Genomic DNA, 18,131 nt, shown 5'->3' on the forward strand with positions numbered 1-18,131 from the left:
TGAATCTAACTGTGCATTCAGATTTTAAATTTTGGGCCCTGTTTTCAAATTAGTCCATATTAAGGTCCAAAGGGTACAAAATTAAACTTTGTTTGAATTCATGTTTTTTTTTTTTATATGCCGAATCTAACCATGGAATTAGATTTTGGATATTGGACCATTAAGTAGATTAAATGTCCCATTTCAAATTTTTAAGTTATCTGACCACATATATTCTGTGTCTGAAATCTATAATGTGTCAAATATTCAATCACTATCCAAATTCAGAGCTATATCAAGCTTGAATATTGTGTCCATATTTGCCCCAACTGTTCAGAGTTCCACCTCTGCGGTCGTATCCAGCATTTTTGTGATATGTAAAGTCTTTATCGAAAATGTTATTTATACCATTTTGTCAAAAAATGTACAGCCATGCTTTCATTTTTGGAGAGTTTTGTCCCTGATTTAAATTTTTTTACATTTAAAGGTGATAGTCTCTATTGATGAAAAACTGGGAACAGAATCAGACAGTCCAGCAGGGATGCAGATACAGATATCTAAACTAACTGGTTCCAATACACGTGTAGAAGAAGGAGATACTTTAAAGGACTTGTCTGATCTCATAAACACTTATAGTGGAGCCAATTTATTTAACAGTGATTCATTCCCAAACGATCAAAACAGTATTGTAACCATTCCAAAACATTTTGAAAACCATGCCAAGATGGCAGACAATGCATTTATTTGTCAGTATGCAAAAGACTTGCTCAGTCCAAAACTAACACTTTCTGATATATCCCCAGGAACTGAGATGGGCAAGAAAGCTTTATCTAAACTGCTGAACACTAATACATTAAAACGCAATGCTAATCTAGATTTTTGGAGTTTTACTGCAGATCAAGTTTGGATAGATTTTATTGGCATTGCTAAGTCTCGACCTCTACCATTTGTGCAAGCTGTACCATTGAAATTGTGGATATGTCGGCCATTGACTGTAGATCAATGGTTTAATACATCTAGTCATTTTAAACTTGTGCCAAATGAAAAAAAAGACAGTAGAACTTTGACAAGTCCAGAGCGTGAAATGCGCAAGGCAAGAATGCTTTTGAAGCAATACTATAATGAGGATAAGAAGTCGTGCAATGATGACCTAGATAGTAATAAAAACAGCCAATCTTGTGACAATTCAGAGGGGCAGAGCAATAGTACGGGTGCTGACGGGCAAGTGCAATCGAAATATTTATGTGATATCAATCTATTGGTTCATGTTGGTGGACCAATCAAAGCTCAGATGACTCATTTCCAGTATTTATGTTTACTACGTATCATGGACTCCTTTACAGTCTTTCAGTCCCAGTTAGCAGCAGATATGAATTATTTTGATCAAAGTTCAGCTGCTCCGGTGTTTAGGTTTGCAGTACCAATCATGGTTCATGAATTGGAATTTGCAATGATTTGTCCATCAATTGTCCAGACATTGCCTAGTACCCAAGTGGAATTATCAACAGATGATATATCTACCAATGATAGCAGTTCTTTATCAGAAGAAAAAAGTAGTTCCCAGCAGGCTGTTCAAGGTAAGATCAAAGGTCATATGCATGCTAATGCTCCATTCAAGAGGTATGATTGTTGTCTAATATAATTTCTTTAAATGCCAAAAATTTAGAAAATATTTGACTGTTATATGAGAAAAATGTTTAATAGAGGTAGACCTATTGTAAGCAACGATAAGGGACACAAGTCTAGAAAATACTATAAACAATGATTATATACAGACTTTGGCCAGACAAACCTATGAAATTAAATATCCACAAAAAGAAAAGTTTTCCTCAATCCTCGAAAATAAAGGAATCCAGTATTCTGAAAAATCTAGTTATATACATTGATGAAACTTAATTTTTATTAGAGTGTGCTATTCAAGTAAACCAAATAAGGGTAAACAATTCTGTAGTTTAAAAAAACTCTGCATTTAAGATTTTGTCTGTCAAGCATTGTATGAATATTCTTTTCTACTTGCAGATAATCAGAGTTTAGGTATTGACTTTTATCCAAATGAAGACGGCGCACTTCAAGTTCATCCTGTGATAACTAAATCTCTCAGTGATTCAACAATCCAATGTCACATGCTGGAGGGTAACATTCAAGGTCAAATACCAGAGATTGAAGTTACACAGAATCTAGCTATTTATTCAAACTCAGAAGTGAACTTGACCAGTCAAGGTCATAGTTACAGTTCTTCACGAACAAATGATTCAGGTTACAGTTCAGAAAACAAATTTAGGCCAACGACAGGAAAGGCAACTAAAATGAAGAAGTCTTTTGCAACAGCCATGTTTAGCTTGACAGACAAAATAAAAACTAAGATGGATCTTGCAGACGACAGCAGCTCAAATGCTGATGAGGATACAATGTCGATAAAAACTGATAATTCAGATGATGACCAGGATTTTGAATTGCTAACTTTTGATGAAAATGAGTTTCCAGTGTTCTCACATCATAAAAACAGATCAGAAACTGGGTCAGAAACAGACACTCAAGATGGCATGTCAACTATGGGAGCAGAACTGGATGCTGCTGTTGCTAAAGGGAGAGAACAGGTAACAATAAAAAGATGTATTGGCATCACAAATAACAAGAGACCAAATGAAATAGAAATTAACAACTATAGGTCACCGTATGACCTTCAACAATGAGCAAAACCATACCACATAGTCAGCTATAAAAGGTATATATTAATTATGTGCATTGCCCACAACTGAAAGGACTATCGAACTTCATACATATAATTCAAGTATCCCAATACTTTCATATTTTGATCAAATTATAGGACTAAATCTGTACAAAGAGCAATCCTACAAAAATGTTTTTGTGAAACAATTATCAGTTTCAATAATAAATACTAATTGTCACTCAAAAACTTATTATATGTTATATTTCATCTGGTCATGGCAGTTTAACTGTTCTCTATATATAGAATTGATGCAAGCCTGTTAGCAAATACTTTAATAAATCACTTTGCAGCCAAGTCAGATTGAAAACTTTAAAATTTGTATTTGCTGCTTTCTTGTTAAGATTGTGGCATGTTAAGAGTATTTTAGATTAAGGCTCAGAATTGTTAGTTTCAACACCCATGGTTGAAATGGGTATAGAAATATAGCCACCTGGAGTTCTTCTGTCGAGCAGTAAAATCCATGCTAAGAGGGCTTCAATTTGGCTGTGCAGGGTGAATAAATGTGTAGCCACTGCTTGAATGGGAACATTAAATCTGATACCCTTGTAGGGAGAAGTCAGTTCTCTCTATGTTAATGACCCCTTGCAACAACTCATTGAGTAGTCCACAGCTGTTCTGATGTAACTGCAAATTTTCTGCCCCCATCAAACATGTTTATTTTTTTAGTGGTAGTCCAGGTTTGCTGCCTTTCATCCAAGTCTACATTTTATATATATTGTAAATATTTTTTTTTAATTAAAGTAATCCCAATAATAAAAGAAAATTGCTCCCAAAAAAGAAACTTAATGTTGTTGTTACAATGTAAGACCCAATTTATCAAACAGGATATCACTAACATCATTCAATCGAAAATTGGAAGTTTTTTTTCTCTTGAAACATTTATGTAAATGTAACATTAAAGAAAGTTATGATCTAAGGCTAAGGGAATGTTTATGATTATAACTGAAATAGCTTGAAAAGAACTATATAAACTCTTAGAGATGACAATATAATGGCCTACAAACATTACAATATCACCCTTCATCTGACTTCACTATAGGTAAACATTATCAATTCCATACTGCATTGCTCAAGGATATTTTATTTGATTCTGATTATATTATTAATTTTAGAATATAAACTATTCTTTTCTAACATGTTGGAATGTAACTAAATATTTCATGTGTTTTCAGATTTCTGTGATACTATATAAACTGTGTCAGATTGAACTAATACTTCAAAGTGATGGACAGGATACTACAGCAAGGATACAGTCACAGAAACTCTTAACTACTCAGCCTGGCAACATGTGTTATGAAAACTTCTTTTCTACTTTTGTATCAAGGAAAGGTAGGTCAGAGAAACTCTTAACCACACAGCCTGGAAACGTGTTACAAAAACTTCTTTTCTACTTTTGTATCAAGAAAAGGTACACGTAGGTCAGAGAAACTCTTTTAACTACACAGCCTGTCAACATGTGTTACAAAAACTTTTTTTCTACTTTTGTATCAAGGAAAAGTATGTCAGAGAAACTCTTAACTACACAGCCTGTCAACATTTGTTACAAAAACTTCTTTTCTACTTTTGTATCAAGGAAAAGTATGTCAGAGAAACCTTGTGGTCACATCAGTTTGAAACTTAGTACACATGTTCATAATGATGAGAACTTACATGTAGTAAAATATATTCAAAATTAAAGTTTTGACCCAAATTTCACAGTTCAATGAACATGGAAATGTGATATTGTAACATCAGTACATTCTCAGGTTCAAGTTTTTAGTTACGTTAGTTTACCATCAAGTTGTTGTCACATCTACTTGAACTTCACGGTATGATTACATGTCACATCTACTTGAACTTCACGGTATGATTACATGTCACATCTACTTGAACTTCACGGTATGATTACATGTATTTTTTGGCAAGTGGAAAATTGTGTATTTGTATGTCATGATCAACAAACTTGACTTGACCTTGACCTTGAAAAATGAAAATTTATATTTCAAATTGTTCAGGTTTCATGCATACTTTGGCAGACAATACAGATGATACTTCTCAAGAATCCTTTCCTGTCAGATTCAAACTGGTTTCTGGACCCTCTGTACCAGAAGCTTGTCTACAGCATGGAATACCTAAACCTACAGTGGAAACAAGTTTAATGGACGTCAGGGCACAGAACTTTGGAATGAAGTTTACAATGTCTGGCCTCACTAGCATGATGACCTTTATTGAGGACACTGTCAGCTCTGTTGCCACACCGATGCATGTAGATGTTGACAGATTCTTGTTGACCTTACAGGTAATATAATGTTGTAGGATTTACCAATTAGCATTAAAAGGCAATGTTTTGAACTCCATGTTACATGTATTTTTATGCCCTCACTGCAGAGGAGGAGGCATTAAGTGTTACCCTTGTCTGTCCGTACATCTCAAAATGAGTTTCTGTTCTCTAACTTTAGTTAGCCTCAACCAAATGTTATAAAACTTATACGCAATGCTTATTACCACAGATAATGTTCGAATTTGGGTTGTGTAACTTTTACCATTCTTGAGTTATGCTCCTTTAGAACGTTATATGCGTGTGGGGGCATCATCTGTGTCCATGACACATTCTTCATTTATTTTATTTGCAAAACAAAAGTCACTACTTTTGGTGCACCAAAAAATCAAAATTAAAAAGAATTCAGTAGAAAAGAAGACTGGATACTTCTAAGAAAAGTTCAAAGAATCCTTATTTGATATAAAAATCAGGAGATGTGGTATAATTGCCAAGGAGACAACTGTTCACACGAGTCAAAATTAAGTGCATGTAAAGCAAATAAAGATCACTGTTTGTCACCTTTTGTTACAGCTATATTGTTGTTTTTCCTCAAAATCAGATGACAGAATTATGACACAAAATTTATGTGAAATACCCGAGGTCAGAGGCAAGGGTTCATAGAATCTCAATAGCATGTCTTTTGACCTTGACCTTGATTTTGAAAAAAGGTCCATCCGCTTTATATAGGAAACCATTTAAATAATAGTGTGATAACAATAAGACAAAACAGGAATGCTTTATTTTGCCTACAAGGATTTTCCATAATTTCATCCAACATTAGCCAATCTATTTTGATAAAAAGTCATCATGAACTGTAAAAAATATTTTATTCATAATGTTATTAACATTTTTATTATGGCAGGATGATGCAGTGCCAGTCATTCAGGATTCTGAGGTTCCTCCTGCTACAGAACTTATGATTAGTAGGCTAAAAATAACTAGAGGTCAGGACGGAGTTCTCCATCTCAAAGGTAATCCATTCTTTTTAACATTATTAAAGTATGTGTCTTATGACACACAACTTGTTGAATCTGTACAAATGACCGTGTGGTCACCTTAATGATCAGAGTGTAAACACAAATGTAAAACACAATTTTAATAAACTTAGGATTTCTTCTGCATATTTTAGAAACTACAGTAGAATGCTTTTGTATGCATGTGACCAATGATATGAATGTTCACACAGCAATTAGAAAGAAGAAATAGGATACTTCATGTTACTTTTTCAAAATATGTTCTACTCTGTTTGAAATACTATGAGGAAGAGAGGCAAAAGATAACTGAAGGGACATTCAAACTTGTAAGTCGAAAATAAACTGACAACGCCATGGCTAAAAAAGAAAAAGACCAACAGACAAACAACAGTACACAAAATACAACATATGAAAATACTTTTGTTTGTTGATACCAGTATTTGTTTTTACTGAAACATACACAAATCGTTTAAGACAACTTTCTTCTCTAAATTGATACATATTCAATAATCAACATAGTTAAAAGTACTATATGATGACGGAAAACGTTTCTGAGATATATTAGCACTATAGGTATAGTACATCAAATATGTCACTAACACTGGAGGGTAGCAGACAATTTTTAAACTTAAACTGTGTAAGCACAAATATGATGGACCCTGCGAACTGGGGTGAGACGAAATAATTGACGAACAGTATACATGTGAAACGACCTGGATTACTGGATACTGTGTCCTATAAATAACATCAAAACTACACCAGAAAGCAACTGTAATTTGTTAATTATGTCTACACAGACAACAAAAGGATCTGGACAGGTGAAATTTGTATACTCTACATGGTTTTATGTTTATAAGTTATGAATATAAAATCTATGTTTTGCTACACAGACAACAAAAGTATCTGGACAGGTGAAATTTGTAGACCCTACAAGGTTTTATGTTTATAAGATATGAATAAAATCTATGTTTTGTCAATGTTACATGATGCCTTCCCAAAGACTAGACTTGGTTATTTTAGAACTGTAGGCACTGTGCAGGTATAATGATAATAAGTATAAAAAAAACGGTATATATATAGTTTCGATTTTAAAGAATTTGACTGAAAAAAGTACTTGAATGCCAACACATTGATTGATTGTAGGTTGCTTAAAGTCCAGTGGCAAATATTTCATGCATGTTCAGGACGAAAATGCAGATACATCATCTGCACCAAGCACAGAGTATTCCATCATTTTACCCATTCAAATTATATGAAGTCAGCTATATATATAGCTATCAAATTAAACAACCATTACTAACGAATAGCATAAGAATTTTTATTTTACAACTGATTGGCTAGTAATTCAAATTTACCCGTTGTTGGCTGTGCTACTTTGTGGTTAACATTTTCCAGAAAAAATTGCCTACCTTTGATTAAGGATGTACACCTCTGAGGAACCAAAAATTTCTAGAATTAAACTTTTTTTCTTAAGCTGATTTTTGGGTTTATATGACTGTAAAAAATTAATTGGCGAAGAAAAAATCATATGGTGGTGCACTTCTTTTTTTGCTAAGGCCATTTGAAAGTACCTAATTCTGATGGTTTTCACATTTTTCATCAATTTTTACCCATTTTTTGGCTATTATCATGAAAAAAATCAGTTTCACAATTAAACTTTTTCTCATACTTTCAATAAAGATGAAGTGGACCAATCTGAATAAATTTAACTTAAAAAACTATAGGTAGGTGTTAATATAAGAAAGTTTTATAAAATTTTGTTGCTTTTTCGTGTCAAATTTACCATGCTGTCAATTTTGTAAATTTGGGATTTTTCTCTTTTTTTAGAACAAAAAGGATATTATTATAACTTAATTGTTAAAAATGATTGAAAATATACATATCTAAGAAATTTGAAAAGAAAAAAATGATATGGGATGTACATGTTTCTGGTAAAATCATTTCTTGTGCCTCTCACCCATTTTCTCAACATTTTGGCTAATGAGACTGAATTGATTGGTAATAAAATTTGAAAATTTTATTTCTCAAAAACTGCTTATTGTAAATACACAATTTTTTCACAGAGTTAAGTTTGATAATTATAATATTTTTTAAATTCATTGATATTTTCCACTTGTATCACATGTTTTGGAAATAATTCCAGAATGAGATTTCAACGTGACTGAAACGTCAGAAAAATATATACATCCTTAAATCAAGTTTCATTAAATTTTGCAGGTCAGACAAAAGAAGGAGACAATGGGGAGGAGGAAGCAGCAGAACACAAAGAAGATGCATACGTTGAAATGAATAATCATGCAGACGACAGCATTGTTCAAAAATTGAAAATGATTTCAGAAGAAAATAGGAACCTTAAAATTTTACTGGAAGAAATGTCACTGCAGAAATTGAAACTGCAAGAAAAAGTTAACACAATCTCTATGGAACTATCAACAAAATGTGACACTCTTCAAGAAGAGAACAAATCCTTGGAGGAACATTTAACGAAAATGTCACAGCTGACGAATTCTAAGATTGAAATGGGCATTAGTGCTATTGAGAATGAAAATTTAAAATTACAAGAAAAAGTTTTGTCTTTAGAAGATGAAGTGAAGCATATAAACCAGGAAAAAGAATCTTTGATCTCTACTTTAAAATTAATGCAAGATGAGTTGATGCAGTCAGAACAATTACACCATAAACGCACATTGTCAAATACTTCATAGCATAATACAGTTACATTCCAATAAGGAGAGTTTGTGTTTTTGGTTTTATTTATTTGGCTTTTCACTAATTTATCCATATCAGCTTCATTTATTATTTATTTTTGTACAGTATAGTAATATTCTAGCATGAAAAACTTTGAGTTAATTAACCCTACAAAAATTGGTGACAACAAAAATTGCTTTTCAATTTTTGTTTGTTTGTGAAAATCACACACATAAAGGGAGAAAAAGACTTCGACCATTTGTATATCAATTAACGAAGTTCTTTTTATTAGGCATGTGATGGATGATCTTGAAGAGACGAGTCCTTGTATAAAATCTTATCTATAAAACCACAAAATTGAATATCCACAATCAGAATTCCATAAAAGCAACCTTTTCTTAAAACTTTCTATCTAGAAAAAAAGCAAGAGAATGAGTTGGGGAAGGGGGACCTTTTGTCTAGAAAACTTATTTATTCACAAAAATATTAACAAGCGTAAAAATGAAACAAAATTATAATGGAAATAAAATAATGTATTAACTTTGGTTCACTGCATTTGGTCAAATCATCTGTTCTGTTGACCAGGATATTTTTTTCACTACATTGTAAATATAGCCACAACCAAACTTTATTCTAAGAGGGAACCTTAGCTACTTATATAACTAAATCTTTGCAGAAACCCTCATCATAGAAAAACACAGGTTTTATAAAAATGATAAATACATACATCATATACATAGTTTTTAAAACGAAAAAATAATATGCAATTTGTTTTACATTTAATATATAACTGTCACATGACTGTGTAAAATATGTAAACATAGTTAATCTTTTATTACTGTATTGATGTAATATGTAAATGTTGTGGTCTGCAAAAAGTAGTATTTGAGCTGCATCGGATAGAAGTTGACCTTAGTTCGAAATACATGCATTACACTATGACTGATTGGGAAATAAAATTCTGACATTTAAGGTCAGTGTTGATCTGAATTTTAAGATTCTTACAACATATCCAAATTTAGAAACGGTTGAAGCATTTGCATGGAAATTTCTCCATCAAATATAGCGGACTGCATGTATTTGTATTTATTTGCCTAAGGTCGATTACTATCTGACGCAGCTCATTTCTAAACCTTTCAGAACAAAAATATTTTTCCACTTTTTTTTATATCATATCTCAATCTGAATGTCAATATTTTTGTTTTGTTGTCTGTGTAATCATTTATTAATTTATTGCAATTACTGATTATGTTTCCAATATTAGAGATATATGCAATGGGAAACAAAGCCTTGATAAGAACTATATACCGGTACTTGACTATACAAACTAAATGGGAATAACGTGGCATATTGTGTTGGGTGTAACAATAATTTTGACTAAGTAAATGCATTACACATTTAACGTCACAGTACCCAAATTGCACCTATTTAGCAAAAATAGCTGCGGAAATCTTACTAGTTTTCTTAGAGACTAAACAATTTGTATTTTTATGATTTGTCATTATGCACGTCTTTCAGCATAGGTAAATATATTTAAATATACACAAAAGGTTCACAGTATATATCAACAGATGAAGTATTCACTGTAAAAAGTAAAATGTACGGAAACGTCGCCATACGATGTCCACAAAAAGTCATCTTTTAAAAATGAGCAAATAAGATATATTACAAGCATCCATTTCTTAAAAAAAGAATAGTAAGCATGGACTTATGTCAAATTGTTCTAAATATTTGAAGAAATAAAACAAAACATCTGTTATTCGATTTTTAAGGATGTGAATTTAAGCATGGATGCAATTTGGGTACTCCTAATTACAGAATCATGATGGATCTTTTGGAGATGTTCAAAGCCATTTTTCTATGATTCAATATGGATTCAAAATTAAATTGGTAGAACCATATAGTAAATAATGATACATCTACAAAATAAAAACTGAATGGAAACTTTTGTCTGGATCATAAATAAACGTAGGTGAAAAAACTATCAAAATAGGTGCAATTTGGGTATCCTCACGTTAGGGATCTTCTTTTACTTTGATGGTCCATATATTTTAGTGTTGGCCATTGGGGTTAAGTTGATAGTTAAGGTTAGATTTAAGGACAGGGCTAGTGTTAGTATTATGTTTAGGGTAAGGGTTAGTTATACCCCCAGTCATAGTGGGGGGCTATATTGCATTCACCCTGTAAGGGCTAGTGTGAGGGTAAGGTTTAGAACCATTTAGGGTTAGAGTTTATTAGTATAGCTCTATATGGGTTGGGACCCCTTAAGAAAAAATGAAAAATTCATAACAGTCTTTTTACCACCTTAAGGTTTGTATATCCAGGAATACAGTTTGTCATACCGAAGAGTTGTTTCAGGTTGTAAATAGTTCTAAAATTGGAAACAAAAGTCATTAATTGGAGAATGGACTTTTCTGAATTTGATTTTCATGCTTCAACCATATCAGCTGTCAGTAAAACTTGATTATAATCAGGTTGTATGTGATGGAAACTTTTTTTCTATATGTTCTGTTTATATAACTTATGCCACTTTTTCACATAAGAGTTTTTATATTTTAAGTCTTACAATATACCCTGACCATGAAGGAGCATCAGTCACAAATGAGAGCAAATATTTTCTATTTACATAATCATGATTAGTCACAATCATATTGTCCTCCCATAGTCATGACTTACTACAAAATATGACCTATCACTGGATTAACATGCCATTTTCAACTTAATAAGTTCCAGAAGTGGATCAGGAAATGTTACTCCACCAGAGAACATACATTCAACCCCCACTCTTTGGAGTTCATATTGCTTAGTCTGTTATTTTCTGTGTGATTGTTTGTGGATCATTATTTGTCTTTTGCCTGTGGAACCTTGTGACTTTTTTCATATAGCTTTTGTATTTTCTGTCTCCCTTTAAGTTTTGATTGTTGTTGATCTCATGGTCTCCTTCCTTTTCGTTTATTTATACTGAAGATTCATTATTAGTCATGGGATACCAATTTTTGGTGGATTTCGTGGGTTATGGTGAACTTTGAATTTAAATGGTCAACGAAATACATATTTTCCAAAGGCTTGTTTGCAGATTTTTGCAAAACCAGGAAATCAAATATCCCAAAACATACATTTTTTCCTCAATCCACGAAAATTGGTACCCACGGAAATAAATGAATCCACAGTATCTGTTAATTGTCAGCAGCGAAAAAAGTATAACAAAAATAACGAACTCCAAGGTAAATACAAAAAGAGTAGGTCCGTAAAAGCAAAAATATGTTTTCCCCAACTAAAATATCAATTAGTACACATCCAACAGATTAATTGTAAAGCATTCATAAACAGTGTAAGAAAAGTATGACCTTGTGCAATACAAAAAACAAGTATCAACAGGATGTAGGATTATAAGATTTCATAACTATTGTCATGATAAATAATATAATAGGACTTACCAGTATCTCATATGCTGCTCAAATATTATTTGTTAGTAGTTATTTAGAGGTCTCATATTTATGTTATCTGTGATATTTTGGTTTTAGGCAAAAGGCATTAATGTTCAAGTTCTCATGTTTCTAGGCTGGGTTTTCTTTTGAAAATAATGTATGTTATAAATGTGGAAATGCTTTTCCACCTAATTTCAAATGATTTTCTTCAGTGCTTATATGTGACACTGTAGGATAATTGCATTGGTATTGGTGAATAATTTCCAAGATGAACTTACCATAGTAAGTTATTCAAAGATTTAAAAAGATTTATGGACTGTCTATAATTCTGAAAATGAAAAAGAGTTTTTCTTCTACAATATCTTGGAAGGGCAGTAGCACTCAGAAGAAATGTAGTCCTTCAGTTTGAAAGACCATAGATAAGCTGTTTATCTCTATATCCTAGGCAACCTCGATGATGTTTGGCTTGTGACGTCTTCACATTCTCACTATACTTGACTGAGTATCTTGTGATGGAAAATTATTATACAAAAAGATTAAATGAAAGTTTAAGAAAATGATGATAATAAAATGATTTTGAACTGATCAATGGCATCATTATATTATACTGCATGCAGATATTTGGAGAAAAAGGGTACCCTTATTCTATTTTGCTCTTCCTTGCTGTCAGGAAAAAAACTCATGGGTAATAAGTTCTGATGTTACAGATTCGCAGGAAAACAAGAGAAATGTGCAAACACGAAGTAGTACTTTTTCACTGCTTTTATTGAATTGTGATTTCAAATGAAAATGAAAACTATTGTTAGTTTTTGTTTATAATTATATGCCATAGAAATTCAAAACCTCAGTATATATTTTTATAATTATGTATGGATTTATGTATCTTTTTACCAATAATCATTTTTATTATGCCCCACCTAGGGGCATTATGTTTTTCAGTCTGTTTGTCCGTTCGTTCGTCTGTCTGTTCGTTTGTTCGTCCGTCTGTCCCGCTTCAGGTTAAAGTTTTTGGTCAAGGTAGTTTTTGATGAAGTTGAAGTCCTATCAACTTGAAACTCAGTACACCTGTTCCCTATGATATGATCTTTCTAATTTTAATGCCAAATTAGAGTTTTGACCCCAATTTCACGGACCACTGAACATAGAAAATGATAGTGCGAGTGGGCCATCCGTGTACTATGGACACATTCTTGTTCATCCTAAATACACATGATTTTGGTACAAAATTCATCTTCTAAGTCTAGGAAGTTCTTCTATTTATAAGCATTTGTTTTAATCTTTCTAAAAAAAATTCATTTAGAAATTATGGTAGTTCAAGTGTGATTTGTTAAATTTATCATTTATAGCTATTATTGTTACAGGTATGATAAATGAACAGCAATAAACACACTGTTCCTTTGCTTTTTTTGTGTGTGTTTTTTTGCTTTGAATGTACTGAATTTGTGTCATGGGTGGATACCCCATATCCTTTGTTTTCCTATCAATTGTAATGTTTGACACTATTTGCAATGTTATTTTGATCTTTCATCCAAAACATAAGTTGGATATCTTCGCAAATTGAGAAATTTTAAAGGTGTAAGAAAGTTCCATTTTATCCCCCTTTTATTTCGCTGAATTTGTTGGTTTGTGAAATGATCTCTATATTTCATAGCATTACAATTCCATTAGTTATATGTACTATGTACATTTAATTTGAAAAACTTTTTCTCATGTCCAACATGTTAGTTTGATGTAACAATTTATGAACAATTTATAATTTGATGTAAATATCTTAATTGTTAATTTTCTTAGTTATTCATAATTAGCTGTTGCTGCTTAGTGATTGCTGAAATAAGTTTTATAAATGAGTGCTAGTCTGAGTTAGATAGATTGATTAATTGATTGTTGCTTACTAAATAGTGTGTAGTTAATATATCATGCATATTCATATTGAAGGAAAAAGAATTGTGTTGTTAGCAAAATTCACATTACATCGAAGTTTGAAAAATATTTACCAGGTACATCAATTCAATACTTAACATTCCAGACAAAGGACTAGTGGTACATAAAAATTCATAAATATGTAGATCATTTTTTTATAGACGATATTTAGAAATTTCTTTTTCACCAATTAAAAAAAATTTGTGCCAGGAAAACAGAAGTTCTTTTTTTAATTTACAATGTCGCAGTTTGAAAATCAGTGTCCAGGGAAGTTGCAAAAGGTTTTGGCAACAGCAGAAGTAAAATTCTTGTTTTTTATGCCCCATCCGTAGCGGAGGAGGCATTCAGTTTTACCCTTGTCCGTCTATACGTATGTACGTCTGTCCGTCTGTACGTTCCAAAATTGGTTTCCGTTCTCTAACTGTAGTTTGCCTCAACCAAATGTTATGAAATTTATACACAATGCTTATTACCACAAAACACAGATGAATGGTGGCGTCAATTTTACCGTTCTAGAGTTATGACCCTGTACAAATGGAAAAAATGCTGAATTTTTCGTTTCCATTCTCTAACTTTAGTTTGCCTCAACCAAATGTTATGAAACTTATACACAATGCTTATTACCGCAAGACACAGATCAATTTTGAATTTTGGTGGCGTCACTTTTACAATTCTAGAGTTATGCCCCTTTACAAATGGAAAAATTGCTGAAATATTGGTTTCTGTTCTCTAACTTTAGTTTGCCTCAACCAAATGCTATGAAACTTATAAACAATGCTTATTACCACAAAACTCAGATCGTTCAAATTTTGGTAGCGTCACTTTTACAGTTCTTGAGTTATGTCCCTTTATAATGTGATATGCAGGCAGGGGCATCATCTGATGGGTCACATTCCCCATTTATTTCATTCATATAAAGAGTACCACATAATTTTAGATATAGTTGTTAACCATGCATGGAAAGAGTTCATCTAATTAAACATTTATTTGAACAAAATGTAATCAAATCATTATTAAATAAGTGATTTGACTGGACATATTTGATTTGATTTGCATACCTGTTTATAGTGTAGGCATTGACAATTACATGTATTTAAAACAAATGTCAAGGTTGCTTTATGCATGATGGTTTGCTGTGCTTATTTCTTTTGAAAGAATAGTCCTTAGTTTTGCAATGGGTATTGTACCATTTTTGTAAAAAGGTTTACTTTATTCAATTGTATATGTAAAGCTCTTATAAAAACAATTTTTTTATTTGTTGGTTATTCATAATATAGTTTCAAAATTTCGTCTACAGGATATTTCTACCTGTATTCCACCAACAGTTCTATTGTATGTTTGAAATACAGTAAAGAAAAATCTCAGCCATACTGTAATTTTGTTTTATTTACAGTAGTTGAATTTGAACTCTAAAGCATATTATGATCATTTCACCATTATTCATGTGTATGTTACATTTTCATATACTATAAACTCAGAAATGATGTTTTTGTTATTGCCAAAATTGTTACGGGATTATAGGTTTCGCAAAAATAAAATCTTGCATTTTAAATTTTGATAGCATTATTTGATTGTAGCATTTCATGAAGTCACATTTATTGATTTCACATTTTGGTCAAATTTTCAACAATTGCAATGATAAATTTAAGTAAACATTTCTGAATTTACAGTATATGTTGTACCATCATATTGATGTTTTTAACATGACTTTGCTGCATTTTCATATAAAGTTTACAGTATTGGTTTTATTAGGATTAAAATGATTATTCTACATTTGAGTTAGTTTTTATCATACATTCTTTATCAATTTTTCAGAATTCAAAATTATTTAAAATTCAAATAATTCCTTGTTTTAAAGTTATTATGGATTCATGCTGAGATTTTTGATGGTGAACAAACCTTTTATTAAAAATCATATTCCATATTTACAAGGGTGTCTATGTTTCCAGTGTTCTGTCAATGCTTGTACAATGAAATGGTTCATTTAGAAACGAAAAGCTCTGAGAAACAAAGCATTACAACTGGAATGACTCATCTGTATTATATGTTGAGGCTAATATGATTAAGAAATCCATAACTTTATAGTGTTATATGTATACATTTATAGAGGCTCATAATAGTTTTCATTTATGCATTGCTTGCTTTTGTTTGCTTTTTATATAATTGTTTTCTTTGTTATTTGTTAATTTCTAGTCTCATTTATTATATGTATTATGCAATTATTTATATGCTTGTCTTTTTTAAGTGGCAGTCTGACAGAATCTGGCACTGTGAAATCTTTTTTTTTTTTTGGGGGAGGGGGGGGGGGGGGATGAGGGTTCTGGAATTCACAATAATTAAGAATATGCAAAAAAATCTTATATTGTTATTGGTGTTATTAGACCTTGAAAAGAATCAGATATCTTACAGTCCTGACACTGTTCAAGATTAAAATCGTCTGTTCGTTTATTTTTCAAATTGTTACTTTTATTGTTATGGGCAGATTCTTTTAGATAATTTAGTAAATGAGTTGTCTATTTATGTTATTTGTTCAGATATTTGATCTCAAATGGTGAATTATGTCTGTTTCATATATTAAATGTACCTTATACCCAAAAACTAAATAAATTGTCATGTATTTCTGCAAACTAACTACAACAAACAAAATGTAATTTAAAAGGTATTTGTGCAAAAACTATATATCAACAACCTTCATGAATGTATGAAAGATTAAAACTGTTTTGTTTATCACTTACAGATAATTTTGCTGTGAAGTAGTCTAACTTGTTATTAAAAACGATAAAAAAAATTTAATATAGCATAAAATAACAATGAAAGTTAAAAGTAAAATACTATCAGTGTGATCTTTAAAGCAGCAGTATCTTCAGTTTTCACCAAAAAATAGGTTGACATTTTTTTCAGGAATATAGTACATTCGGTTTATAAAATACAAAAAATATGTGTTTTGACCCCAATTTAAAAGTTTTTTTCACAATAATTTATTTTTTTTTGCAAGAAGTTGAACTTTTATTGGTCTGACAAAATTTTCTTTGAAACCTGCCCATATTCATATAACTGAATAAAAGAGCAGGTCTACATAGTTCTATTTAATAATAAGATGTGTTACCCAAACAACATTGAAATCTCCTAAAAACAGAAAAAAAGTGTAGTATTAGCCTTAGCTAGACATGCCAGAAACTTTCTTTATTAAAGGGAAACCATGCTACCGGTGATGGGTTTAAAGGCCTGAATGAACTTGTAACATAACAAAGCTGAAAAAGTCTAACAAGCATGTGAAAAATCAGATTTTACCTATAAACAAATGTGGTCAGCCTAAAGGCCCATTAAAGGGTACACAACAGAATAAAACGTAGAAAAACAGATTTGTTATTGAAAGTACTGTTTGACGAAAGCTTTTTAAATTTTAGATTTTACCACAATACACCCTTAATCAAATTGAATTTTTTTTTTGCATTTACAGTTAAAGAATTAAGTAAGTTTTACTGACACTAAACCTTTATATGTAACTTTGGTTTGCCATCTAAGAAACTGAACACAAGAAGAATGTGTTTCAATACTTTTATGATTGACAGTTTTAGAAACCTTTGATGTGAATAGCATGCTTCCTGATATATAAAATATTATACAGTAAAGTCAGGTTTAAGTTTTTAATCAGTCTATAATTAAGAAATTATTCATGATATTGTATCAGTTTTGTATATGCCAATCAATTTAAAATTGAAAGATTTCTTTATTATTTATAGTGCTTTGTTTTGTTGATTGTTGTACCAGGATTTGTGCCACCATACATAATTATGTTATAGGTATAGAAATAAATTTTTCACCTTTACTTCATCTTGTTTTTTATACGACCAAAAATTTTTTGGCGGTATATTGGTATCACTTTGTAGTCGCCGTCAGCGTCGTCCGAAGACAGATGGTTTCTGGATAATAACTTTAGTATAAGTAAATAGAAATCAATAAAATTTTAACACAAGGTTTATAACTAGTAAAGGAAGGTTGGGATTGATTTTGGGGGTTATGGTCCCAACTGTTTAGGAATTAGGGGCCAAAAAAGGGGCCCAAATAAGCATTTTTGTAGTTTCCAGACAATAACTTGTGTTAAAGTGTAT

The 18,131-nt window shown here is 31.4% G+C and overlaps 1 protein-coding gene across 1 annotated transcript in view; it reads left to right on the plus strand.

The window, feature by feature from the left end:
* The window catches only part of LOC127706496 (UHRF1-binding protein 1-like), a 73,220-nt gene extending 55,372 nt beyond the window's left edge, over positions 1-17,848 (plus strand). Inside the window, exons 13-18 of the mRNA XM_052211147.1 lie at positions 467-1,556; positions 1,999-2,576; positions 3,883-4,039; positions 4,705-4,988; positions 5,872-5,980; positions 8,201-17,848. Of these exons, the coding sequence (XP_052067107.1) occupies positions 467-1,556; positions 1,999-2,576; positions 3,883-4,039; positions 4,705-4,988; positions 5,872-5,980; positions 8,201-8,688 (2,706 nt within the window). The 3' untranslated portion in view covers positions 8,689-17,848. The remainder of the gene's footprint in view (positions 1-466; positions 1,557-1,998; positions 2,577-3,882; positions 4,040-4,704; positions 4,989-5,871; positions 5,981-8,200) is intronic.
* Positions 17,849-18,131: the final 283 nt, after the last annotated feature.

This window comes from Mytilus californianus, unplaced genomic scaffold (genome assembly GCF_021869535.1).
Source record: "Mytilus californianus isolate M0D057914Y unplaced genomic scaffold, xbMytCali1.0.p SCAF_6, whole genome shotgun sequence".
In the NCBI taxonomy this organism is placed as follows: Eukaryota; Metazoa; Mollusca; class Bivalvia; order Mytilida; family Mytilidae; genus Mytilus; species Mytilus californianus.